This window comes from Aptenodytes patagonicus, chromosome 6 (assembly GCF_965638725.1).
Source record: "Aptenodytes patagonicus chromosome 6, bAptPat1.pri.cur, whole genome shotgun sequence".
Classification (NCBI taxonomy): Eukaryota; Metazoa; Chordata; class Aves; order Sphenisciformes; family Spheniscidae; genus Aptenodytes; species Aptenodytes patagonicus.
Window position 1 is genome coordinate 28,903,121 of NC_134954.1, and position 26,174 is coordinate 28,929,294.

Genomic DNA, 26,174 nt, shown 5'->3' on the forward strand with positions numbered 1-26,174 from the left:
CCTTTTATTTTGGCTTTCTTCTGGAGTTCTTTGAGCAAGGATAAAACCTTCAAATCCATTCTGGATTCTCATTGTGCAGTCTTTGTAATGAGGTGTTTTAACTGCCCACAACTGGGGATAAACTGTGGTTGTGCATTTTGCACATAGTCAGCATTGGCCTTGGTTCCTGTTCAGAGCTGTCCACAGGTAAGCATTTTTGGAACATCTACCTTAACTGTCCCGATCTCAAGTAAGGGCTTGTTGATCATGGGGCATTTTGACAAAAACTGAACGGCTAAATAGAACAAACTTTTTCCCCTTACTGCATGAACCTATAGATCCATTGAGTATGTGGTATGCCAGAGCTCTTGGGGATTCCTCGTGTCCTTCAGTGGTGACATTTTTTTAAATGATACCTTACAAACCATTTTATATTTCCTGAAGATTTAAGTAAGCTACACCATGCACTAAGTGTTTTCAGAAGTTTAGAAGACATTTTGGCTCATTAGTGATGTTTGCTTCCATATCGCTTTCCTTTAGAGATATTTAACAGTTCATGTTGGCAGAAGTGAAGAGCGAAACTGAAGATGATCCATTTGTTTAATTAGCAGCTATAATCCTACAGTATTTATCAATTTCTAATACATGTAATAAGCAGCTTCATTCAGGGAGCAGGCTGTAAAAATTTGATCTAAAGAGTAAAATTTGCAACAGGGGAACTGCCGAATTACTTCTCTGTGCTGGTGTATGTGCTCTGTCTTTCCCACCTTCTCTCTCTGCAGGTACACAATGCCACAGGCTCTTGTGTGCCTGCTGTTTCTGGAGTTGCTGTGCATGGACAACAGGAGAGGAGGACAGAGGTTGAGCAAGGCAGTATGATGAGTTGAACAGTTTCCTGCTCTCACTGCATTGCTCATTTTTAAGCTTGTTTCTTTCTCACGGCCAGCATGGAAATAGAGCATCTGATTGTATACTAAGCATATTTGTTCGATGGGTGAGGAAGCTAGCTCGTGAGTAGATGGAAGTGCAGAGATACACTTGCCAGAGATAAAAACTTGTTCTGCACATACTTAATTTACCTTCACTGAGAAACAAGATGTTTGCAAAACTGAGTGATCTGAATTCATAGTGCTAAGTAATTGCACTTCTTGGTGGTGTAGGGATTACAAAAACTGTTCAGTCCTAAGGCCTGCCAAGGGAGACCTCTGACTGAAATGGGAGAGCTGGTAGTCCTGAGATAACCGGGAAGTCTGTTCCAGAGATGTTCTCCTGGTGTTAGTCTTGGCTGTGCTGAAGAATCTGCATTTTTTATGAGGGGGAGGAGAAGTAGTTTGGTTTATCCTGGAGGGAGATGTTACAGCAAGTACAGACTTCTGTGGTGCTTTTATCTGGGGCTGGAGGGTTTCTCAGGCATTCTTCTCTGCCTTTGCAGTGTCAAACATCCCTTGGAATAATCACTTGGCCCTGGAAGCTTTATAATTAATGAAGCTGGAGCGGGTTTTTTTGTGTCTTTGAACTCATGCCTTCAACAGCACTAAAGAGTTTCTTACACATTTGCAGGGCTGAGCCAGATGTTTGTTTTCTGTTTGAAACAAAAATGTGGAAATTTATTTGCAGTACTCCTGTTTGTACCAGCCTAGCATCTCAAAAGTGGGAAGCCGTTGCAGGCTCTGTCTCTTTAGTGTGCTACAGCTGCTGTTCTGTGGGTGTGACAGTGCTTTGGGTCAGTCTTTACTTTGAAGGGTTAAATGAGTCTGTCTGTGCCTGTATACATGTGTATAATTGCAGGTGCCTGGGTTTTGCAGTGTTGTGTAGGGGGAGGAAGGAATACTCCCTGAGACCTTGCTAGGTAGGGGGCAATAGTGTATAAACTGTCCTTTCTGCTCCCTTAGGATAATTTTTTTTCCCCTCTGCCATCTTGAGACAGAGCATGTGGGGTTAGAGAGAGACCTTGTGAAAGGGAGTCTTTGAGATGAGGAGCAGGGACCGCATTCATACTGGTGTCGCCCTGCAGAGAGGCTTTACCATGGCTGCCCACTAGTTGTGCCTGTTTGTATACGTGTAAATGAACATCAAGTATTTGGCTGCATGAAGGGTTGTATGTAGTTTGGTATCCTTGACCCTGTTATGTGGAAAAGGTAGTTTTGTTTAGTTCCTAAGCTCTCTGGGATGCCTCCTTATCCTCCCATTATAAGAAGTGATGTATTTGACTGGATCAGCTTGACCTGTAAAACGAAAGCTACTGAAATGTGTCCTCCTTGGTCTGAAAAAATGGGATCTAAGAAAAAAGATTTCTTTTACTAGGCACCAAAATAAACCAGGGCTGTCTGTGTTTACAGACGAGGCTTGCTTTAGCCTTCGAGGTCCTATAGGCAATCAAAAAATCCCCAAGTCTTTCTTGCATCCGTATCTGTGCTGTTCAGTATGTGTTGCTGTCCAGGGAGCGGATGCCTGCTGGGCTACAAGGCTTGTTAGTGTTCCTGCAGGAAGGAGCTGCTGCTGCCAGTTTTTGAAGGCAAAGACACTTAGCTGTCTGGGGGAGGCCTTAAAACCTACTTTTATGTCATGTATGGAGCCTCCTTGTCTCCAAGTACAAAAAAGATCCCAAAGCATTGCTGTACTCCTGGCATCCTAGAGTAAGCTTTGTTAGCTTACACGTTGTGTTTATACTTGCAACTCGTGTCTGCAGTAGCCTGCATCCTCACTGAGAGTTCTGCTACTTGAATATGGCTCCAGGTACTCTGCACACTCACTCAACTTGCTTAAAATGGGGACTCAAACCTGGTTGCTGGGGTAGGGGGAGTAATGTAGGAGGGATCAGAGGCAGTGAGCCTACTGCAGATGGGCAGCCCTTCGCTATCGTGTATAACTTCTGCCACCCAGTCGCTGAGGAGGAGGGGAGTGTAGGAATAACCCACGTATTTTGTGTGCAAAATACAGCAGCTTTGTGAAGAGGAATTCGTATCATTTGGTCAATGAAATAGAATGCAAAAACATAACAGGTTTATTTTAAATTCAAGTTCAAACATAATATCTCTCGGGTCATGCTAACACTTATGGACATCTGAATCGTTTATGAAAATGTTGCTTGATCTTATGACGTGTATTTGTGGTGAGATTCACAAGAAGACCACCTTTGTCTTGTGCATGTGGGGGTTTTCCAAGAGTACAGCACCAAATAGTTTTTTACAGGATAATAATATCACTCAGCCTGCTATTCCACATAACCCCTTAAGTTTTTTAGTTGCAGTATTGCATAGACAAGTAAGGAGTGGTTTTTGAGAACTTTATTCTCCATTTTACTGTAGTTTTAGTTATGGAAACACCTATATGCTTGAGATATGATTACAGTGTTAATATTGCAGAAAAAGTGTTTACAATTCAAATACTCTAATATAAAAAGGTAAAAATGATTTTGTTTATTGTATTTAAGAGTCAGTGTAAAAAGTAATTTCGCAGTATCACTTAAATTTGTAAGACAATGAAGTGCACGAGAAAACTTCACGTTGTATCTTCTTCCTAACGCTTCTCTCTCCTGGGATGTATTTTGCAACTTGACTAAAGACATACAGAAACTCGGTTTAAATATCCTGAAGTTCCTCGTGTCCAATATTGCTGCTCAAAACCAGGGTGTACCTTCTTCATTCTGCCCCATAACTAGGTGGATTCTTCTTGGAGTAGCCATTGTAAGACTTTTCTTATGGTCCATAACTTGGAAACCAGCAATCACTGCTGGCACAGAATGACCTATGGCCAGAGTCAGTTGTTTTCTTCAAAATGTTTGGACAGTATTACTGAAACATAGGCGAGGGTTTTATTTAATTTCTTCCACTGCTGCTCCTTTCTTAACAGGCTTTTCTGCTTCTTTGAATTTCTTTGAGCCTGTGGTCTTGCAAAAGCCTGCAAGTGTTGTCCTGCATTCGTTGAAAGAACAGATTTGATCGAGGGAATGAGCAATCTCCTAAAGCTGTATTGGTTTTGGGCACGTTGGAAATGTTGGTTCATGCAGGTGAGTGAAAGAACAAGGAGGGGGCGTTACTGGGTCTCAACTTCGTATTTCAGGACGTGTGAGTAAAAGCTGTGGTTAGCATTCTCGTGCACCATCACAAACACCTCTCTGCATCCCGAAGTGTTGCAGGTTCCCTCCCAGTAGCCTCTGCTCTGAGTGAGAGGGTAAGTGTTCTCAGCTTGAACTAGCACCTTTGCTATCCCATGCATTTTGAGTTTAAACTGAACATTGCGATTCGCTGGCAGCAAGCCGGAGAGCGGCTCCAGTATTTCATAGTCTTCTGCCCACTTGCTGTAACTCTGAGGGAAAGCTGGCCGCTTCACTTCAGTGTTCAGGCAAGTGATGAGGTAGTTGAAGATGTAGTCGTAATTGCCAGGATCTGACTTCTTCTTGGCATAGATTTTCAGAACAAAGTTCCCTGCGTGGGGGAGATGGATCTTCAACTCAATTTGGTTCCCACGGTGGATTTGCATGATGTGCCGCCTTCTCATATCCTCTGTCAGGCTGCTGTTATCGGAGTGCAGTGAGGCTAAGACGCTTATGTCTTTGCCCAGGGTGAAGGTGACAGAACACCGCCCGTCGTTGGTGTGAATGATGGGGTTGGGGTGTGATGGCCTCAGGAACCCTTGCCGCTCCGTGAACCAGCTTGGTCCAACAGGCTGATGCAGGTCCTTTGGGAAACGCATGGCCTTGTCCACAGACTTGCACTCTACAACATATTCTAACACGCAGTTGTAGACCTCTTCTGAGGCTTTGGAGGGCTTGGCAAAGATCTGAAGCTTGTGACTCCCTGTTTTCTGTGGGTAGATATCCAGCTTCATTCCGTGTTTTTTCAAAGTCATTAAACCATGTTCATCTGTTCCCTTCAGCTTAAACGTAAATAATGTGGCAGAACGGCAATCCACTGATACAGAGGCTTTTCCATTTACTATGAAATACAAAAGAAAAGAAACTGCATAGGAGTTTCGGCACACTTTTTGCATGTACACCCTGTTCTGGGAAGACTAATCTGTTCCAATAGATTGCTGCTTCTCTAATAGTAAAATAAAGAGCTGTAATTGACAGGTCATAGCTTGTCAGCTGTCTGCTTAGACCAGTGTCCCTCAAAAAGAATGAGGTGAAGAGTGGCCTTTGTTTTGGAGATGTGCATATGTCTTATTTTGATATACACTGAAATGGAGCTGTGGTCCTATAGAATATGAAAGCCTGTGTGATAAATAACTGAAAGTACTGTCAGCCCATGTGCTCGAGAAGGGCTCAATTAGATGGATTAGACCTGATTGATAGTCCAGTAGCTGTTCCAAGAAGCTTCAGAGAAAAGTGCAGGAACCCTCCAGTAGGTAGATATGAGATAATCTACCTCCCTATGTTCCCAAACAGCTTGAAGACAACATTAAGTCCTGAAATATTGTTGCCTTTAAGTTTTAACTCTGTGTTCTTAGCACTCGTAAATTAGCTATCTAGTTAAATTCCTGCAGCTCTTCCAAAATCTGAGGAAGGTGATGTTAAATGTGGGCCCTGTAGTTCAGTGGTGTTACCTGAATAGTTTTGTGTTAAAAGAGCTGCTGGACTTACTCAGGGTGCTGAGTATTGCGTTAAGAAGTGCCTGTTTATCCATCATTCAGTAAGTCAAACTTTTGGAACATTGTAAAAGGTTTTAATCTCATTTTCAAGCCAGAGTTGCTAATAAATAATAGTAATATTGCTAACTTAACACCACTGATGCTGGCTGAAAGAGTAACTCATCCTCAGCTGCTGGCTGAGGCTTTCTTTTAGACCCAGAGGCTACAACAATTTTTCACAGCTTGAACAAAAAGAAAAGAAAGAAAAAAAGGAACAAAAAAGACCCTCCTCTGCCCCAAGAGCTTTGAGTGCACGCTGCTTGCCAGAACCAAGCTGGAAATGTAATTCACTACATGCACGACAGTGTGTGGTGGATGCAGGGCTGCATAAGGAAAGATGCTCTGCAGCTTCCCCTCCACAGGGTGTTACCTGTGTGGATGACAGCTGTCTCCGGGTGTGCAGTCAGCAGGCCCAACATGTAAAAATTACTGTTGTGCAGCATGTTGTTCTCAAAATCTTTCAGCGTCAGGGTTGGTTTAAGAAGCTGCCAGTTACTGTTATCTGGGAAGTGATTGTTAATGAACAGAGCCGGGTGAGTCAGAAAATAAAACTCATTGTACCTGGAAGAAGAAGAAAGGTATTAAAGGAAAACAAGTAATTATAAATAGTTAATTCTTCCCCTGCACAGTGGTGGTGGTTTCAGCAGGAGGAAGTCAGAGTGTTTTGGGCTGCTGAGAAACTGAGGTCTGTGGGTTTGAAATTCTCCAGAGAGAGAAGGAACCTGAGCATTGGTCTTCCATTTCCAGGGCAAATGATGAGCTGATAAATACCCTGATAAAACCAGGGTATGTGCACTATCCCCTGCAACCACGGGCTCCTGAAGAAAGAGGGAGGCACTGCTTGTTGTTTGAAAGTGTGGAGGTACCACCTCTCAGGCAGCTGAAAGCTGTGAATCAAGCGTCACGTAGTATTGCATAAACTGAAGATGTGATAAGCAAAACAAGTTCACTTTTAGCAGTTATGTGGCTTGCTGCTCAGGGCCGCTGCCCTTCTACAGGTACGTGCTCCATCCCTTGTATAGGCAGCCCAAATATCTTGCTCAGAGCTTCGGGTCTTGCTGTGGGACCTAAAATTTGTCACTGTTTGGTGTTTCTTATCACACCCATCAGCTTTCTTTGACCTTTGGGATAGGTTTATTTATTAACGTGGAGGATGGTTTCTTTACCTGAAGGTGAACTTGGTGAAAGAATCATCAACAGCACCACTTCCCCAGGTGCTATCAAGTAAATGCCACCTTCCATCAAGGTAGACAGCATTCCAGGCATGGTCAGAGTCCCCTGTGAAGGTCTGCCCCATCTTGTACCCATACCCCTTAGAGTATCCCGATAGCTTCATGCACTGGATTCCTGCAATACTAAAAGGAAACAATCAGACATAGCAGGAGACTTCTGTTTAAAACCTGTCAGTGTACTTTTGTGGAAGGACAAAAGGAGGAGCAAAGTCCAGCATGTCTACAGAACTTCAGACTTGTAGTCAAGTGGATCAGCTCCTCAGGTGCCTCCTTGCAGTTGAGTCCCAGGGGAGTTAGGGGTTTTAAATGTCTAAGTGTGCAAGTGTACCTCTCTTTGAAAACTCGAACTTCTGACCCTGGTGACAGACTACTGTGGTAAATGTCTAGGTTACTGCACTTTTTAATTCGTTGGAAAATTGCTGTTAGCTGCGGCGCTGTATTTTTCTTGATAGGGTGATCTCTGCACTCTGTACAATGTTCCTCTAACTGCCTTCCTGTACCAGCCCGTCAGCACATCTAGAGCCAGGCAAGTTCTCCCCTTTGACCACTGACATCATGTAAAGACTGTATTTTTCTGGGCAGTGCTAGAGAATGGCTTCATATGGGGTGAGCATGTGAGAGCAACCCAAGGTAATGATGCCCGAGGTGTTGGGTAGGGGCCGTTTTTTCTTTTAGTCTTTGCATAGGCACTTGGAGAGAGTGTCCCACTGGAGGAAGGGGCTTTTCTCTTCCAGTTTTTGCATATTCCCTCTCTTTTTGTCTGATGCACCATCAATTCAACGTTGTTAGAGGAGGATGACAAAGATGAAGTGTGCTTAATTGCTCTCTGTCTTGTTACTCAGTGGAATCCCTTTGATGCTGTCCACAATTAGCCCATGTAATCATAAATTAAAAGTGTGTCTGTTCATGCTTGTGTTCTCTCTGTGATGGTAGGCCCGGTGTTTGACACCAACTAAGATATCTTAGACCTCATGGGATTGTGGATGCTGATTTAGTTTCATTAAAGAGTGAGCTTGTGCTTGCCCAGGGTACAAATGATTAAATAGTCTCTTTTTAAAAAAAATAATGAATACCTGTGTTGATGTGTAAATAAGATTTAAATAAGCATTGTGTTAATAAGCTCTCTGCTGTTGATAGTAATGGATTCTAACATTGGCATCTTATTTCAGCATTAATCTAAAATTGTTCCACTTAGAGGATTGTCTTTTGTGTAGGATGGTATTGATATTTTTCCTCTTCATTGAAAAGTACATTAAATGGAACAGCTACCTTAAGTAATAAACTGTGCATGCTTCAAGAGCAAGATTGTCTGCATAATGTGGGTTTAACTCAGAAGAAAAGTGATATTTATGGGGAAGATAATTAGCATGGTTGTTAAGAAGTCAAGGTCTGATAACAGATACTGGCTGGTAATTGGCAGTGCAGTAGTGCTTACAGGGAGGACTGCTTTTTTCACAGAGATGATGCTGGTTTAAAGGGAAGGTGGTCACTTCAGCTTCTCATACAGACTTACTAAACTCAAACCTGGATGTCTTTGTGCTACTTAGTTATTTGATACTCTTTCTTTAAGAGTATCAAATTAAATTCTTACATTCTTTCTTAAATTCTTTAAGAAAGAGTATCAAAAATAGAATCACAACTGCAAAGGGCTGATTGAGAACCAGCTTGGGAGCTCACGTTGGGTAGCCTGCAGAGAGAAGACAAAGTTATACGAAGAGGAGAAACGTGGCAGTACCCCATCCCTGCTAAAGATGGCCAGCAAAGAAGAGGAGGGAGCATGCTCTCGTTTAGCGTGGGCTGTTAGGCAGCAATAGTGAGGTGCTGTCTGTCACATGAGGTATTCAAAATGAACGTGGCAAGCCTGGAAGGAATGCCATTGAGAAACCTGGTGTCGCAGGTGGTCTGTAAAGTCTTTGCCAGCCCGCAGTCGCCTGTGAGCCAAATTCTAATGTGGAGCTGGGCAGTAAATCTGGAGCAACTCCACTGACAAGACTGGTGAGAGCTTGGATTTACATGATGTAATTGAGACTAGGAGCTGGCCCGGGAACTTTAAGGAAGATTTGATCCTAGGAGTTTCAAAGGGGCCTAACAGGAGCTAAGTACCAAATTCCCACTAATTTCATGGGGATTGGCATCTAATCCTTCTAGGCTTCTCTAGACATTCTTGTTAGCTGGGATATTCACAGAGAACATTAAGGGACAAGTTCTGCCCTTTGTTGTCTCTGTGCTCTCACTTACAGTGAATGTTAGCAAAGCAGCAAGAAGAGTTTGTGCTTGGATGTGTTCAAAGTTCCCAAAAGAAAGGTCAGAGCATTTAAACAGTGGTCTCTCTAATAATGGACACACAAAAAACCCAGCCTAAAACATCCTGTAAAAGGGAAATCCTGTATTGGTGAAAAGAGTGATCATGTCTCTGTTCTTGTGTAAATGACTTTATACAGATAAATTAACCAGGCAGAGAGAAGATTGAGAAGATCTCTAGAAATGCTTGAAGTGGCAATGTGATGGTAGGAGATGACCTCTATACAAGGTGGACTGGAAGAACTGAATTAAGAAACAGTTGGCAACATCTGCTTGGTGCAGCAAGGAGGTTAAAAGCTGAGTTGCTTTTCTGCTTCAAAAAGAGTAGGAAATAATCTGGATCTCGCTACAGGTGTCACTGAAATTCAATGGCACATTCTTCCCTTTGATTTCAGGTTGACTTTGATTTCATCTAAAAAAGAAGCAAATCTGGCTTCTCCAGAGGGAGACAGAATGGTTTATATTTGTGGTAGGTAGGTGTACACTCCTGTGCCTGAAAAGAAGGAAAGCTACTGACTGTAGAAAACGGGAAAAGCAAGAGGATGTGAAACGTGGATTATTTGCAGACTAATTATGAATAAGGAGCAGCTAAGTGGTCAGATCCACTGTAGGGAGTGTGGTCAGCTTTGCTCCCAAAGGTGGTGCTGAAACCTCTCAAGTGCAAATAATAGTTTTGCCTTCATCATTAATTCCGGTAAGGGAGTTTCTCCCAAAGTCTGGACTGCTAGGTTTTGCCCTAAATTGAGTTCATGAATTTACGCTCCCTGGTTCCCTCGGCCATGCCAGCTCCTTGAGTTGGTTGTCAGCTGAGAAGCCAATTCTTGATAAATGCTGCTAAAATATTCGTCAGAAGCCTGTGTTTACATTCATTGCTATTACGCCTGATCAGGCGTAATACCAAAATTCCAATACCGTAATTCCAAAGAAACTGATGTTTTGTGGCCAGCTTCCCACTATTCGTGCCCACCTTTCCTCTGTGACAGGAGTCTCAGCTAATGGGAGGAAGTCTGGCTGCCAAAGCTGTGGTTAGAGGTGACAGTGTTGTGTCTGCAACAGGAACTCTTCTCTCTGCTGGCACTGGGACAAGTAGGACTCAATCGGTGTCAGCGGTTGACTTCAGCAGGACCTTTGGGGGACTCCTGGTGACTGGCAAATTGGATTGTTTGTTAAAGTTGCCTCAACAGGAGCTAGGAAAAAAAGGCATGTTAAAAGACCTTTTTTTTCCCCCCAAACTTGGCTCTGAAAAACCTTTATATAAGACGACTGCTCTTTGCCTCTTGCCTTTATGCTTAGACTCAGCATAAGACTTGAACAGTGCACAAGAAGAAGGGATGAGGAAATCCTCTTGCAAGAAAGGGGTGTTGTCTTTGGTTATAGTTTTTCAGGAAAGGAGCTAAACGTTTAGCTAATATTTGACAAAAGTAATAGGCTGGATGACTGTGAGGTTTTCCGAATCACAAAATGAATAATCAACCTGGAACTGAGGAATTAAGAGTAAATCAACAGAGTCTTTAAATAGTAAAAGATATCCTTGGAAAGATTAATGTTTTTAATGAACTAAACATATGCTTTCTAATGAACAGATGCAAATTTCCCCCACTTCTGCTAATAACTGTTCCATAAGATGCAGTTATAAATTCATACTTCATCATCCTATTTCTTTATTTTACTCCTTAGAAAGCAAGATCCGATATCTCAGGATATGTTATTGGTTGGAAGCATTCATCACTTTAGCATCTGGCACAGTATTTTTTTTTTTTTTTTTAATCTGTCCTTTTCCCTGTAGATTTTGTTTTTTCATGGTGAAAACCTTCCCAAATCTTTTTGGATGGTGTGGAAAGCCAATTGTTACTTACACATGCCAATTAATAACAGGTCTTTAATTTTTTCCAAAGCTATCTTGCAAACGGAAGCTGCTCTGCTGAGAAGGTGCTCCCTGGGAGAACCACACTGCAAGCCCACGCTCTTGGGAAAGTACACCATTGCTTTCTGGTGTTGGAAGCCCCTTCCAATCTTGTGTCTGTGAATCGTCAGGTCCAGTTTTCTCCTCTTGGACAACCTTCTACTGGTCCCAGACTTGCCAGGCACCTTCATGGCCTTCACTACTCCTCTAAGCCAAACTATTGCATACAGCTGTGAGAGGTGAGATGCTGCTCCTTGCTGTGGTGCTTGAGGGTTGCCTTGCGCAATGGCCATCTCCTTTCTTTACTGGGTTGGAGAAATGTGAGGGAGAAGGGATTTGCACTGCATTCATATGCAAGGCGCCTGTGCTCCCTGCCAAGGAAGGGGCTGCCTCTGCTATGAAATGGCAGATTGTGATTGTAAAGTCCTGCTTTGTGGGGGAAATCCCACTTGTTTATGCAACTAATCCCCAGTGAAGTCAACAAGCTTTTGTAGGCAGGAGAATGGATTTTAGTCATTAAATGCCAATGTGGTTATAAAATGGCCAATTGCAGTATTGGCCTCAACCGTGATGGCACCTTGAGATTGACTGCAGAAAACGGTGTGGAAAGTGTGAGGCAGTGTCCCTGTGGTGCTTCTGTAGTGGAGGGGAGAGGGCATCTCCAGAAGGTTTTGGGAAAGCTCCTTCTGGGACTGTGCCTACCTCTTGCATGGGAGCACGTTGGAGATAACACTCTTGTTTAAGTCTTGCCATGCTTTTAACCTTCACCTACAGATACTCAAAGGAAAAACCTAGCTTCTTCTAACCAAATTAGCTCTGTGTTTTCATCTGCCATTATGTTAATGCAATGCGAAGCTCAGCAGATGGCACAAAGTAAATTATGCTGGGGAGGAGGGGGTGGAGGAGGAAGCAAAATTGACCTTTCTAGGACTTGCTGTTTTTCCACAGCATGGTTTGAAATGTAAAGTTCCACGTCCTGCTTAAAGTCACATCAGTCAATGCAAAGGCAGACAGAATAGGCACAGAGATGACAACGAATGTTAACTCTCCCTGGCATTGAATGTTTCTGAGCTTAATTTACCTGCACATTTGTTCAAAGAGCCCAGCGTATCCCTCACAAATGCTCTTCCCCGTCTGAAGCACATCTATGGGTTTGCTCGACAGCTGGCTTTTGTTATGGTAGCCCACTACGTCGTATTCTGCGGGAAGGAACACAGACGAAAGTTCATCCAAAAGCCTGAGGCAATGGGATCGACAGGCAGCAGGAGCAACGCTTGGATTGCTTTTCAGCTCCATGAGCGCGAGCAAAGAGAAACGAGCCGTGGCACGTGCTGCACAAGGATGTTGTGGATGGCTGGTGGGGGGAGAGGGACAAGGACTATCTCTCATCACTGTTTGTTCTAAGCCTGGGCTGGGATTCAGCAGTGGAATCCAAATGGGAGGAAAACTCTGCTTTTTTAGAGAAAGCGGGCCTCCCCAGGGGCTGCCCTTGTGTGTGGGGATCTACAATATCAAGAGCTCCTGGTAAAAAACAGAGCTCTGCATTTGAAAGAGTCGGACTTGTGTTACTGTCAAAGGAAACCATTGAGCTTTTTGCATTCTTTACAAGCAGTTTGTATTAAAATTACCTGAAAAGTAGCTTGTTGGGAAATACCTGAAATGATTTGTTGCAAGTGAGTCATATTAATACCTGAAAGTGTAGGAAACCTTAATTTGTTTGAATGAATGCAGAAAAGTGGTACAGCAGGGTTCGTTCAGACAGAGCTTGAGGAACTGGTCTGCGAAGGTTAATTCAATACTGACCAACCTTGGTCATGTCCATAACCTCTTTCTTAAAATACGAACATATTTTTCTGACAAAGCTCTAAGGAATGCTGCATCAGCTGATTCATCATCCCTTTAATGCTGTGGAAGAGGAAAAAAAGCTGGCAACACTCTGTATTTGTGCTTTGATGAAACACTGCAACTGCTTGTCTTTTATCTAAGGGAGCTCAGCTGTCAGCTGCCTCAGGGTTGGCTCGTGGGGCTGTAGGGAAATGCTGGCTTTCTCGACCTGGGCTGTTCACTGGGCTACCAGCAAAGCTGCAGAGCACTTTGAGGGGTATGGAGAGCTAGCTGGCTGCACGTGGCTCTGTATTTATGCTAGAAATGATAGCTAAAATAATTTCTTTTAGTGCTACTGCTGCATGGAGGTAGCAGTCCATCACAGGCAGGGAGTTGAACTGGGTGGGAAGAGATACCCAGGGAGCAGCGCTCTCGCTTAAAATCCAAATAAGGAAGGAGTTTATGTAATCAGTGCTCTTCCAGGATAGATACGTTGCATTTTCGTGAGCCGATTTAAATTCCTAGCACTGTGTTTGTTTCCCATGCATGTAAATAGGGGTCAACCTCTGCAGGAAGGAAGGAGAACCGGGGCCAAGATGGCGTAAAAAAAAAAAATCTTGTGAGGAGATCACAGCGTACCTGTTGGGGACCAGAGACATCCTGTGAATGCGTGTAAGGTAAATGGACTGACTCAAACCAGACTGGCCATCCCAAGCAGGATCTGGCCCAGGCAGTGGCAGGCAGAAATGAGTTAATAGCATAAAAACTGAATGACCAGTAGCCGACAGGAGCTTGGCACTGGGATGAGTCAAATGCTCGGTTTCAGGAAATGCAGTGAAATCAGCAGTCTGTATATTTGAGGGCAAGATTAAAGCTGCTTGGGATTGACCTAACTATGCTAACTGTGCAGTTGCTGGCAAAGCTCTGCTGATCTCAGTGGGTGTGAGATTAGGCTAGTGCTTCCCAAATTGCTCTTCTGCTCTCCGTCAGCTGGCCTGTTCAGCCAGCGAATTGCACTGCACCAGAGCCTGTCAGGATGTGTAAGAGGTGAGGGAAAGAATAGCTGTACAGCTGTACTTCTCCCCTTCCTTCCCCAAGAGATAATGGGAAAGAAGTATTTTTACATATGCTATGCAAAATGCAATCAAGTTGCACATCCAGTTTCCCCCCACTGAGGAGCTTGGGGTGGCAAGAAGCTTTTTGCCCCCTCTGATGTGCCAGACTGGAGAGGCTACAAATGCTGCCTCATCCTCCTTCCTTGTCCTCTTCGCATCTTGGTTATTTCTGAAACACCAATGTTTCCTGGGCTGGGGTTGGGTAGGAAGGGGCAGGGGAAACTGAGTGATTGAAGCTCTTATGAAGGTTGAAAGGGTGCACGTACAGGCAGGAACAGCAATTGAGCAGGTGCCAGCACGTTTTATGAAAGCTGGCCTCTCTGATGTGCTGCGCTGATATGGCTGATGGACGTGTCAATAGGACCAACGCAGTTAGGTACTAGCTAGAGACTGGAGTGCGGGATGTATCCATGATACTCAGGGGCAAAGCTGGCCATAAAAACAGCCAAGAGACTGTCAAAGGCAAGAGGGCACCTCATGCAGGACTGGTTGTGCTGAGCACTGGGCTGGGTCCAGGCTGCTCCTTGCAAGGGCTGGTCTGCTGCCCAAAGAGGGAGAACAGAGGAGCTGCAGAAGCAGCTGTGATGACACCGAGCTGGGAAAGGCAGCTTGATAGTTCCTGGTGGTACCTAAGCTACACCGAGATCCTCCCAGAGCAAAGGCACCAGGATGCAGAGTGCTCTGGGAAGGGCTGCATGGGGGTGCAGGGATTCAGGACAGTAGTGGAGATGAAACTTCTGGTGGCATTGGATGGCTCTGAAGGTGACAGCCAAGCCTCTGGTGCTTGGCAGCCGGGCTTCATGCTCTGGCTACTTAGATGATACAGACTTGTATGGTTACACTCGCAAATAAATCAGGTAGGAGTTACAGATTCATCACGTGGAAAGAAATCATTTACACGCAAACCTTGTAGGGCCTGGCAGTGCTAGGAGAGGAAGTATGGAAACAGAGATTGTAAGATAACCTCTGAATATATTTCTGGATGAATACATCCAGAAAGTCTTCCTACCACCCACCACGTGAAACTAACCCACAAGATATATAGTAAACTGCAATGGCAGAGTAACAGAGCAACAGCCTTATCTTCTCAACTGAAGATCTCAACCTACCTATGTGATGGCATATCCACATCCATATGGCTCGGACTTTCTCCAGATCAGTCCGGGCTTGTTTAAGCAGGGCTTTAACAAGTTCCTCTACGCTGTTCTTGACGTTTACCTGTTTGTGAGGAGGAAGCATTGCAAGATCGTGGTGAAGAAATTGCTATGGTAGATCTCCCTTCCTCCCTGCTCCCTTGTTCTTCTAAAGCTAGTGAGACCCCCACCTGCCAGGAGACTGCTCTAACTCGAGCTTCATTAAAAATAGAAATACAAAGCCATGTTTCAAGCAAGAAGTATTTTTGGTCATAGTTTCTGTCCTAGAGTGGGAATCTCTGTTTGCAGGGAAATGGTTTTTCACTTGTTTGGGAGATTTTGAGGCACTTGCCCTGATAGCTCAGACTAAGCTGGTGTTAGTGCTGGTAGCTAGGTTTCAAGGAACATCCCCGCAGGGGAGCCAGGAGGAGGACAGAGGCAAAAGCAAGACTTACTTTTAATGCATAGGCATCCAGCTTCTCAAATTGCTGCAGATCTACTGGCATGGATTTCAAAGAGGATTTGTCCCATGGATATGCTGGGAAGAAACAAGTTCTCATTGTCTCGGGAAGGGAGGGGGTATTTTTCCTGGCTGTATGCTTGAACAAGGGGACACAGCAGAGCTCCTGCCCGACCTGTGGAGGCATCCATCAGCAGGTGCTCAGGGAGCAGAGGACACAAGGGCACTTGCAGAAGGTCCCTGCCAGCTGCGTGGAAAGCAGGAGCCATCCTGTCTAGTCTAGTACAAATTGGGCAATGCTGGGGTGGGAGGTGCCCCTGCATCTTTGGCACTGTATAACAGCATAGAAAATCCCAGGATGTTATATGGAGGTGCACAAGATATAAAGCAGGAGTATCAGGGAAAATCTGTGCTGTGGAAACCCTGGCAAAACCATGACTTTTTAAAAAACTCAGCAAAGAGCTGCATTTCTTCAGTAGTTTTGCTGAAAGCGATGATTATTTTGCATGGTAAAGGGCCACAATTCTGCATGAATTCAAGCGTGTGAGAAACGTTACATAGGGAGAAGTTGGACTGAAACCGGTGTGCCTGCCCCTCTGCATCTTTGCAGGCTCTAGGCTCCCAGTTCTACTCAGTGTGAATAAAGGGTTAATAACTTGCCCTAATTAATCAGATAACTTATTTTTTAACAGCCTCTGAATGAGCTGACACTGTTCTCCCTCATCAGTGAGCCACCCGAGTGATCCAGCTATAGTTCAGTGCACAGATGTATTGGATGGACATCTCCCCCAAATCGCTGTCTGCTCAGCACTCCCTTTTCTTCTGGGCTGGTGAGAGAAGAATTGAGCTCTACGGCAATCTCTCCCCCTGTCATGTGCTGTCAAAGCCATTCTGGACTAAAGAGATTCTTCTAGCTATCTCTGTAGGATTGTTATTTCTCTGGAAAAGAGGATTTAAAAGAGATCACAAAGTGAAAATGCTGTTGCGTGAATCCTGAGTGCTGGGCGAGGTGAATAATGGTGCCGTAGAGCTGCTGTTTGTCTGGAGAGAGGTGACAAGGAGAAGTGAACTGCCTTGGGCTGCATGTGGGGGGACAGAGGCTTTGGCTGGTTGCATACTGCTTTATTCTAGACCCTTGCTAAGCAAGTGGGCCGCCACTCTGCTGCCTGCTCAGTGGGTGCCAGTGGGAGCAGGATGCACCAGAGGCTCCAAGAGCATCCTATCCTACCTGAGAAGCCAGCAGTGCTTCTGAAATCTATATTCATCACCTGCTCCCTCTCCATCTCCCCAAAATGGGGCTCTGGCCCCTTTGCTGCCAGCTCCAACCCACTGGGGAGGTGGCCAGAAGGTCTATTCCTGACTTGCAAAGGTGTTTTGTTAACGTGAGCCCTGCTTTTCTTGGAAACCTCTGCCCCCGTCCCGGTGACGGTGCAGCCTGCCAGGCGGAATGCAGGCACATCCCTGTGCTGGGCAGGTGCCCGTCTGCCAAAATCAGTGTGTAGGCACACAGCATCTGTTTCTTTAACAGGTTTGTTTGTTTATCTCTGTTTTCCCTGAAAAGGGCTATTATGCTGACCTAAAGAGAGATAAAGCAGATTGATGCGTTTAAAGGTTCCCACTCTCTACAGCTCTGAAAATTACTTTTTGCCTTTTGGGAACAGGATTTTTTTTTTTTAAATTGGTTATCAGTTTTTTGTCTTTGTCAGGTTATAGCTGCAAGGGCTCCCCGCAGATGTGGGATCCGCAGTAATTCATGTAGCCCTGTGCAGTTAGGAAGTGTGCATCGTGCCTGTTTGCAGAGTAGCCTTCCTCAGGTGTGGAGCCTTGGGAAGGTCTCGGGCATGTGTGACATTCCTAAAGCCATCCCCATCTGCCAACCTGATGAACAGGGGGCTGGGAAGCTGAACACTACTCGTGGTAATAGAAATTAAATCCCTTGTCTGTCTTCCCACTTCAGTCTAGGCTTGCAGCAGGGTAAGCCCTGTTTCTAGGACTGAAGGGCTTCCTATCTGGGGCTGCCCTGCGTTGTGCCCCACCATGCCACTGGTGTGGGGCAAGGGGACAGCTGATATTTACTGTGCAGGTCTTTTCCTCCTGGCGGCCGTGGGGCTTCGGTCCTCTGGAAACCTAGAAAATTGGGGAAGGGAGCGTGAGGTGAGCAGTTGTTGGCAGGAGAAAAAAGACAAATGGAAATAAATTATTCTGGGGAGCAGGACTGGGTGGAAAAAGTTGAAATAGAGGCTTTTCTTTGCCCGTTCCCTAGCATTTGGGCATGGATGTCAACACCCTGCAGAGTGTGGGTGCCGAGGGGAGAGGGATGAAGCAAGCTGCCTGGACAGCCACTGCACCTTGCGTCCCCTCCCCGCTGTCCCAAGGCTCTGCACAGAGGCCACATTCCCTGGTAGTCAGACATCTCCTGTTCTAGCCTGAGGGTTGGGGACTTCTAACCCCTGCACACCACCCAGCCAAATCCCCCAGGCATAAAGAAGGGAGAGCTGAGCTCGAGAGCTGTTAGATGATAACCCTGCAGAGCGGTCTGCAGGAGCTGGAAGATTTCTGAGGGACGCTGTGGCCCCCAGACTGTCACTACCCACCTTATCCCAGAGCCTGTGGAGGAGGAGACTCCCCTTGCCCCAGGAGCAGAAGGATTTTGCTCCTCAAGGTGCTGGCAGGGTCCAGCAGCATCTGCCTGGCAGGGAGAGTGGGCATAGGGGTTGGCATCCTCTCAAGACCCTCGAGCTCCCGTGGGTAGAAGGGAGCCTGTGTCCTCCTGGGAGCAACCTGCTGGGCAAGGGCTAGCTTGGAGACATGCGCCATGGCAGAGCAGAGCCTCACCTTTGTTGTCCTGGCCTCTCAGGCTGGGTAGCCTCCGGGGACCTGCAACAACCCTGGCATGGTTAGTGCAATCATCGCAACCCCTACCCTGGCTCAAGGGGTGCAACATCTCCTTGAGCTCCCAGAGGGCTTCTTGCCCTCCCTACTTCTGCATAGGGAAAGATGCGGCCCCTTCTCTCTCCCACCCTTGACCCACTCTGCCAGGATTCAAAGCCTGGGCTGTACCTTTTCCAAAGGAGAGTTTCTTGAAGAGTTGTGGGGTGGTATCCTTGGGATGAATCTCCACTGTCACTTGGGTTCCTGCAACAAATGATGACAAACTCCCTAAGAAAGGGAAAACTAACCAGGACGCAGAGGAAAAGGGCAGGATTGTCTGCCAAGGCATTGCTAAAGCCAGTTCTTAACTTTAGGAAAAGAAGTGGCAGCTCTGGCCATTGCGAAGGTGCCAAAGCGCTTGGCTTTCCTGGCAAAACAAAGAACCCTTAAGGTAAACTGTACAGCCAGAAAGCCTCTGGTCACCTCCAGTGTGATTTGTAATTCTCAAAAAAACTCCAAAAAACCCACAGCCCGTTATAGCCTAACAGGTGATAAAGCGGATCATAAATAAAGCAGAGGTCCTCAGCGAGGATTATGTGGCAGCTTAAAAAAAAAGTTTTATCACCATATTAAATAGCTCTTGATGGAGATACGGTAAGAAGAGAATCAATTTCTTTCATTGATTTTTCTTGGAAACAAACAGAAAAAGGCTCAGAGCTATGAAAATGGATACTTGCGATACTAAAATCTTTGGCAGAGGCCATTGCCTGTAAAAGGCAGCGTCCTGGCAGAGCTGGCTGCGGTCCAGGTGTCCCGTGGGACTTGCGCTCTGTGTGCCATGATGCTCCAGAACAACCTCAGATGGAAATCTGGGGGTCTTGTGTTTAAAGTTTTATAGACAGAAGTACAAGGAAAAAAGTTGGGGAGTGTCTTATAAGAACTACCTGAACTTTTTGAAAGAGACCGCATTTTTTTTTTTGGCAAGTATTTCAGAAGGTTTTGCAACCACCAAGGTTCCCTGGAGGACCTCGGCGTGCTCGTGGGCTCCCCATTTTGGATCAGACAGAGGTTACTTTGGAGACTGAAGGTCAAGATGTTAATGCACCTTGGGGCTGCCATCCAATCGCACATGCTACTTCCTACAGTTTTATTGAGAGTCTCATGACATTTGGGGTTTTCCTTGAAAGCCAGCTCTTGGAAGCAGCTAATTAGGCAGGAATCTGCACTTTCATCAAAGAATAAGTTTTTCCTCAGAATTTAACTTTAGAAAGAAGTTTTTTTTATCTCCTGTGATTATGCAGAAAAGTTTGATGTCCTTTAAAGCCCCAAAAGCAGAAGGCAAGAAAAACTGTAAAACCTGTAAAAAAACCCCTTTTAAATCCTAGAGTTTTACTCCAATTCTGGGATGCTTGCATACATCAGGGTGTCAAGACTAGAGCTGGTTGGTATATCTTGTCAGTTAATTCAAAGGTAAAATTAAGTTGTTTCTCAAAGACATGACTTTGTGCAAACAGTATAATTTTCTTACGATTTTTATATTTTCAGGGGTCCTTTTTTATTTCTCAAGATTATTTTTGTATTTGGGGTTTTGTGAGTTTTCTTGCCAACTTCCACTTTCTCAGTTTTCCCCATAAATTAAAATTCTTTGTTTTCAAGAAACAAATTTAACAATGAGGAATGCCTTCCTCCAGTAAGTTTAAAAGGCATTTAACAAATGAAAAAATGTAATTCCACAGAAATTTTTCAAAGTCCTACAACCATTGCTTTAAAAACTAATGGTATGAAATGGTTGCTGATGTGTTTTACTATTCCCAATCAAGACATCCTTCATAAAGAAACACTTGCATTTCTCCTCATTCTCTGTGGCCAGACATGTCCTTGGCCAGTGAGTGCTTTGGGGTGCAGCTGGCCCAGCACTGCCCCTACTCTAGTGCAGGGATGGCTCCTTGCAAGGATCTACCCTATGACAGGAATTCTGCAACCAGCTGTCTTAAGCTAAAGTTCTGCCAATATTATTTCTTCCAGCCCTTGTACCCTTCCATCAGCACCGGAATATCTGTCATTGGCAGGAGTATGTTGTTGTTATGCTTTCTGATTATATCTATGCTATGTCCTGGTGGTCAGGGGGATGGTGGGAACTGAGGTGCTCCAGGACCCACCTCCACGCATCCATGCTGAAAGACCCAAGGATTCTCCAGGCTCCCCTGGGATTTTTAATTCTTCATGCTCAAGATCACAAAATGGTCAGGGTGGGGCTTTTCTGCTTTTTTGGTGTGTTCTGAGGTTATTTTATTACAAAAAAAGCTTGAGTGGGAGCTCACTGAAGTCCTGCTCTGAAAAACCGTTATCTCTTGGGTTGCCACTTACCTTCGTTAGAGTAAGAAGTAACGGCTTGTGTCTGCTTGCAGGGCTCCCTGGAGCCTCGCTGGCCTGGTGGCGAAGAAAACCATCTTAGTGCCTTGAAGAGAGCAGAGGTGCCCGGCATGGAGGTGGACTAAATCTGTGCCTTTGCTCAGCAGCGAAGTAAGTAATGACACAAGAAGCCCGACCCTGTTCTCCAGCTTCGAAGCCCAATTGCTCGTGGTCCAGGGGCGCCTTGGCCCTGTTCCAGAGGGATGCTTCAGCCTGGGGAAGGGCTGGAGCAGGCACTGCCACTCAGGGGGGTTAGGGTGCTTGGACCAGCGGGTGCGTGTTTGGAGAGGTGGGTTGGGAGGGAACAAGCAGTGTGGGGAGCTTGCAGGTGATGTGGTCCCTGAGTGGGAGCATGGTGCGCTTCGCAGCATCTCATCCTCATCTTCATCTCTGCCCTCTGTGCTCCGGGAGCCCCTGACCATCTCAGTGATGCCAAGCCCCAGGGTCCTTGGGGCAGAGGGAGGTGAGTGGAGCACCTTGCATGCCCAGAGAATTGTAGGCAGCATAAATCCGCTCCCCGAGACTGCACTGACAGTTAGCCAGGGCGGTCAGCAAATGCCAGATGACACTAAGCATAGCTCCCCACATGGCTTTGGATGCTCGAGCCTTGCCGGAGGTGGGGTGGATGTTGGCCAGGATGCCAGGGCGATCCCTCACTCTTTTCCAAAGTGTCATGGGATCACTGTCCTGCCAGCCACCAGAGACCAGCACAAGGAACCTGGTTTTTACGGCTCGTCCTGAAGGCCAGATACCATTCGTACCTTGTGGCTGTGACAAGGATCAGGCCCGTGAATGATGGGATTTTGTGGCGCGGCATGGGGCCGCAGCCTATTTACCTCGGTGGGGTTGGGGTGAGGCTCATGTAATACAGTTTGTAAATATTGTGGCAGCACCAGCTGCTCGATGGTGTCAGAGGCTTCACCAAGATGCTAACATGGCTGATTAAAGGGGAAATTATTAACCCCTGCGGTGCTAGAGGAGTGAGAGCTCTGCCTGTTCCTCTGGTGTCTGAATTCCTTAGTAATCCTCACGAGGATTTAAATTGTGCCTAAGGTAGAGCTGCAAGGAAAGGTTTCTCATATGCATGCTAAATACTCCTGCCATTAGTTCGGGGTGGTGAATGATCGATACCGTCCTCTCACTCCTAATGGAGGCTCTGATTTGTCTCTGCAGCTCTGGTTGCAGACCCTCTTGAGCATGACGGAAGAGCAAGAGAGTGTTGAATATTTATCTGCTTCCCAGGGTGCAGGCTTTTGTTATCTGGTGTCTGAGACATCACATTAAAAAAAAAAAACAACCAAAAACAACCCAAAAAACCCAAACCCCCAAAGTTGTATCTTGCCATGAAATATTGCTTGCTCAGAGTCTGTGAGCACCGTCCAGCCACCACTGATTTCAGAGGGGCTTGGATCAGGGCTCCTATCAAGCATCGTAATGGCTTTTGTATACTGTTATTGCTTTGCTTGTGGAAGCAAAGTTCCTGTTTGGTATAACTAGAATCCACTGATTGGTACCATGAGAATTACCTGTTGTCTTGCTTTACCTTTGCCCCCCGCCTTTTTCTGCTAGACACCACATTAGGCTTAGACTACCAGGAAAGCAAGTTGGATGGTCTGATTCCCTTCCCCAGGAGCTGCTCTGTCCTGTTACATCGCAGTCCTGCAGCCTGGCTGCATGCAGCCAGGGGTAACCCCTTCAGGTGTTCCTTCTGAACTGTTTCAGGGCAGAGGGGTGAGGAACTGGCAGGGGAACATTCAAGACTAGCAGCTACATCGTTCCTGGATAGCAATCACACCTGCCTTGCACTCAGCAATCTCTGAGTGGGGGAGATGAAGAAAGGGCTGGTGGATAGATGGCTTGAAGCCCCAAAGGTTTCTTGCACACCCCAGACCCTGCTTAAGCTGTGTGAGTGCTGGGGAAGTCTCTGGAAGCTCTATCTGCAACCTGAGCAATTTGGGGCACTGAATTTCCCCTGCTATCAGCTGGCTGTGAAACATAAGAGCTCCGTGCACCTGAAATATGACCGAGCTCCATGGCAGCTTGCAGGAGAATCCTCTGCAGATGGCCATGCGCAGGCTCTGCAGTGCCACTGATGTGCGTCCTGGCCGTGGGGCAGAGTAGGGTACGGAGGGGATGCTTCCCATGGTGCAAGGCCTGAGGCCCTCCACATGTCTCTATTGAAACCTCCCCAAAAGTGCTGGAAAGGGATGGGTTGTTTCAAGCACATTTATGCTCGAGAGGCACAGCTGGGTGCTAAAAGCTTGCAAATGGGTTTTCTGTGCTGTGGCTAGTTTATCAGTAGAGTGAGAAGATGACATACCGTTAAGGTCTTTCCCCTGAGGTGGCTGTGATCTGCAGTTTCCATTTCCATCATCCTGCAAACCTATAAAATATAAATGTGAGATTGGCAGGCTGTCCTCCTGGAATGAGGTTCTGGCACTGCCTGGAGGCCAAGCACCCCGAAACCTTTCATGTAACCCATCATTCCAGCTGAATCCAGGTATCATTGGGATACACCTTCCCTGTCTTGTCTGCAGCATTTGTTGCAGCCGCTGTTGCTAGAGTGTGAAATACCAGGAGGAAGAAAGTGCAATAGTCCAGGTCTAAGTTGCTTCAATAGGGCTTGCTCGTATTTGGGTAGGCGCTGGATGCCGTGTTAGATGAAGCATGAACACAACTTCTGTATTAGCTTTGCCTATCCTTGTTAGCCTGGAACTGGTTATCTAAAAATCTAGCTTTTCACCAAGGTTTTAGAGCAGGAATACTCCTTTTTCTCCTTTTACTTCTGCAGGGAGGGTCCCCTTACAGTTGCAGAGCACAGTCTTAGCTTTTTGGAAGATCCCCTGAAGGGATAGGAGCTGGGCCAGGGAGACTGTCCCAAACTGTAGCTATAAATGGCTCAGGGTAGTCATCCTTGGAGACAAAGCCTAGACACGCTTCAAACAAAACAGTTTTGCCCACCCCTGTACTCTGTTGTAGTAGGTGCTGGTCTGGGGTGAAACTGCCGAGCTCTCCCCCTGCTCCCCTTGCACAGCCAAGAGAGCCTGTGGAGGCATCTCAGGGCCACCGCAGGACAGAGCAAGGTGCAAACGTGGTCCTCAGATTAGTATCCGTGCATATGTCACCTCCTCCTGCACCCTGGGTTGCATGCACCAGAGTCAAACACTGAGTAACATGCAGCATGCCACACTGCATGAGCAAGGGCTCTTCTGCACCAGCAGGAGGACCAGCGAAAGCACGCTGGATTTCTACAAAAAAAAAGTTTGAAGTTTGGGGGTTTTGCAGCACGTCTGCAAAGGAAAAGGGGGGGGGAAGCCCAAACCCTGCTCCAAAGCTGCTGCTTCGCTTCACTGTCTCCTGGGCAGCCGGTGCTGCACCTGCAGCCCTCCCCTCCGTCACACCAACTGCAGGCGGGACTTTACCTGCGCTTCGGCTCTCTTCTGTCTGCCTCTCTCTCTGCCCTTTCTGCTTGCTCGCTGTCTCCTCAGGGTGGACAATAAGCAGCAAATTGATCGTTACTGCACTGGGATCTGTCTTAAAGTCCATGGTACCCATCAGAGCATGGCCAGGGTGCCGGTCCTCCTGCGGAGCTGCTGCTGCTGTGAGCTGCCGTGTTTATTTTCCACCCTTGGAAAGGCAAGCGCGCTCTCCCCCAAGCCGCAGCACTGGCGGGCTGGCCCCGCCAACTGCACCATGAGTGCTCTGCCAAAGCTGACCCTAATGAAGAGGTTACAAGTCACCTTTGAAAGGAAATCACAGGAGGGATCCGTTTCCTAAAGCAGAGGAAGGAGCTGCATTTTGGCCAGGGGGGTCTGGTTTCAGAGTGTGCCCCTGGCTCCCCCTCCCCTCTCTCTGCCCTTTTCAGCTTTAAGCGCTTGTCTACACTCAAATCCCCCAGCAGCACTGTTTGCTGGGGGAGATTTGCTTCCCGGCGCTGGCAGAAATCCTTAAAAGGCTTTCTCCTTTGATCCTCTCCCCCGGTGGGAACTTAAAGGATGCTTAGGAGTATAAATAATAACAATAACTGCTGCAGGAGGAGGGGAGAGGAGGGCAGCAGCTGCAGCAGGGGGAAAGGGGCTAGAAATGGGGCACAAGCAGCCATTTGCAGCGGGGAGGCTCAGCCTTTGCAGGGCTGCTCGGTGTGCAAAGTGACTGTAGCGAAGGGATTTGCATGGTGTAAGCCGGACTGTCCCAAAGGAGCCAAAACCATCAACCTCCCTCTGCCCCAAAGGACCCCAAAAAAATCAACCTCTCTCTGCCCCCATCAGCATGCGAGCCCAGCTATCTGGGGTAGCTGGAGACCACTAATCAAAAAGGAAAGCCGTGCAAATCCCTGGCTTTCTAGAAACTCTCCTAGCCCTACAAAATGGGGGAGAAGAAGGGTTACAGTGCAGGTTAGCAACTGGGCTCAGCTGGCCCCTGCAGCTTGGAGAAGGGGCTGGCAGAGAGACGCTTTCTAATTTTACTGCTGGCCCCTGTCCTGCCCATGCTGCCAGCCCCAGCCGGCTTGGCTGGTGGTCCCAGGGGAGCGGTAGCACCTGTGGGCTGAAGGACTCTCTGGCAGCGTTAGGAAGGGCTGCGGGAGGCACTGGCTGGCAGAGGGGGTTTTCGGGAGCTCAGCACAGGCAAGATGCCTTTTTGCGGGTGTCGCGAGCACTTTTCGGGCAGGAGTGTGAGAGCACTGGGTTCCTCTGGCTGTGGGCTGAGGGAAGTTGTTGTCCTGGATCTGCAGGCAGGAGCTGGTACTACTGCCTGGTGTTAGGTTACTCATGTTCGCAGACACGGGTTTTCCCCGTGGATCCTGTTCCCTCCCAATCTCCTGCCCCTTTTCTGTTCTTGAGCCCCTTCCAAAGCATGGACAGCCGATATGCCCCCGTGCTTGCCTGCAAATCCAGCCCTAAGCAGCTCCTCAGCAGATCCAGAAATAATGTGTGTGGCTGCGGGGAACCTTCCTCCATCCAGCTTTGCTGGTGCACCTTTGTGTGGTCCTGCACGCTCTGTGACCCCCTGGATGGTGCCTGCAGCGTCCCTGCCACGAGGAGAGCATCAGGGATGGGACGTTGCATGTAAGCCCCAGTAATGTGGAGAGAGTCCCATGCTGGGGATGGATAATATCGTTGTTGGGGTCCAGGTAGCAGTTCTGCTCTTTAGTTCGTGCATCAGAGCGGTTTTAGGTTCAGGGGTCCCTGGTTCAGCTCTGGCTGTAAGGAGCTAGCTGGGTGATTAAACCTGATGAGGAGGAGGGAGGGACAGATGCATGCTGAGACGCACTGGGCTTCGCCAGGCAGACTTTCCAAGCCATCTGGGGCTTGC

General features: G+C 46.8%; 1 protein-coding gene across 1 annotated transcript; it reads right to left on the reverse strand.

Annotated features, from left to right (window-relative positions):
• Positions 1 to 2,967: 2,967 nt before the first annotated feature.
• On the reverse strand, positions 2,968 to 24,448 carry KY (kyphoscoliosis peptidase). The gene is made up of 12 exons (XM_076340694.1): positions 24,284 to 24,448; positions 23,182 to 23,244; positions 20,817 to 20,879; positions 18,639 to 18,713; positions 18,414 to 18,455; positions 17,655 to 17,705; positions 15,574 to 15,656; positions 15,095 to 15,203; positions 12,128 to 12,245; positions 6,777 to 6,965; positions 5,981 to 6,171; positions 2,968 to 4,916 (listed from the first exon to the last, which is right to left on the reverse strand). Exons 1-12 carry the CDS (start codon positions 24,414 to 24,416, stop codon positions 4,015 to 4,017), a joined length of 2,019 nt encoding a protein of 672 aa, XP_076196809.1. The 5' UTR covers positions 24,417 to 24,448; the 3' UTR covers positions 2,968 to 4,014.
• Positions 24,449 to 26,174: the final 1,726 nt, after the last annotated feature.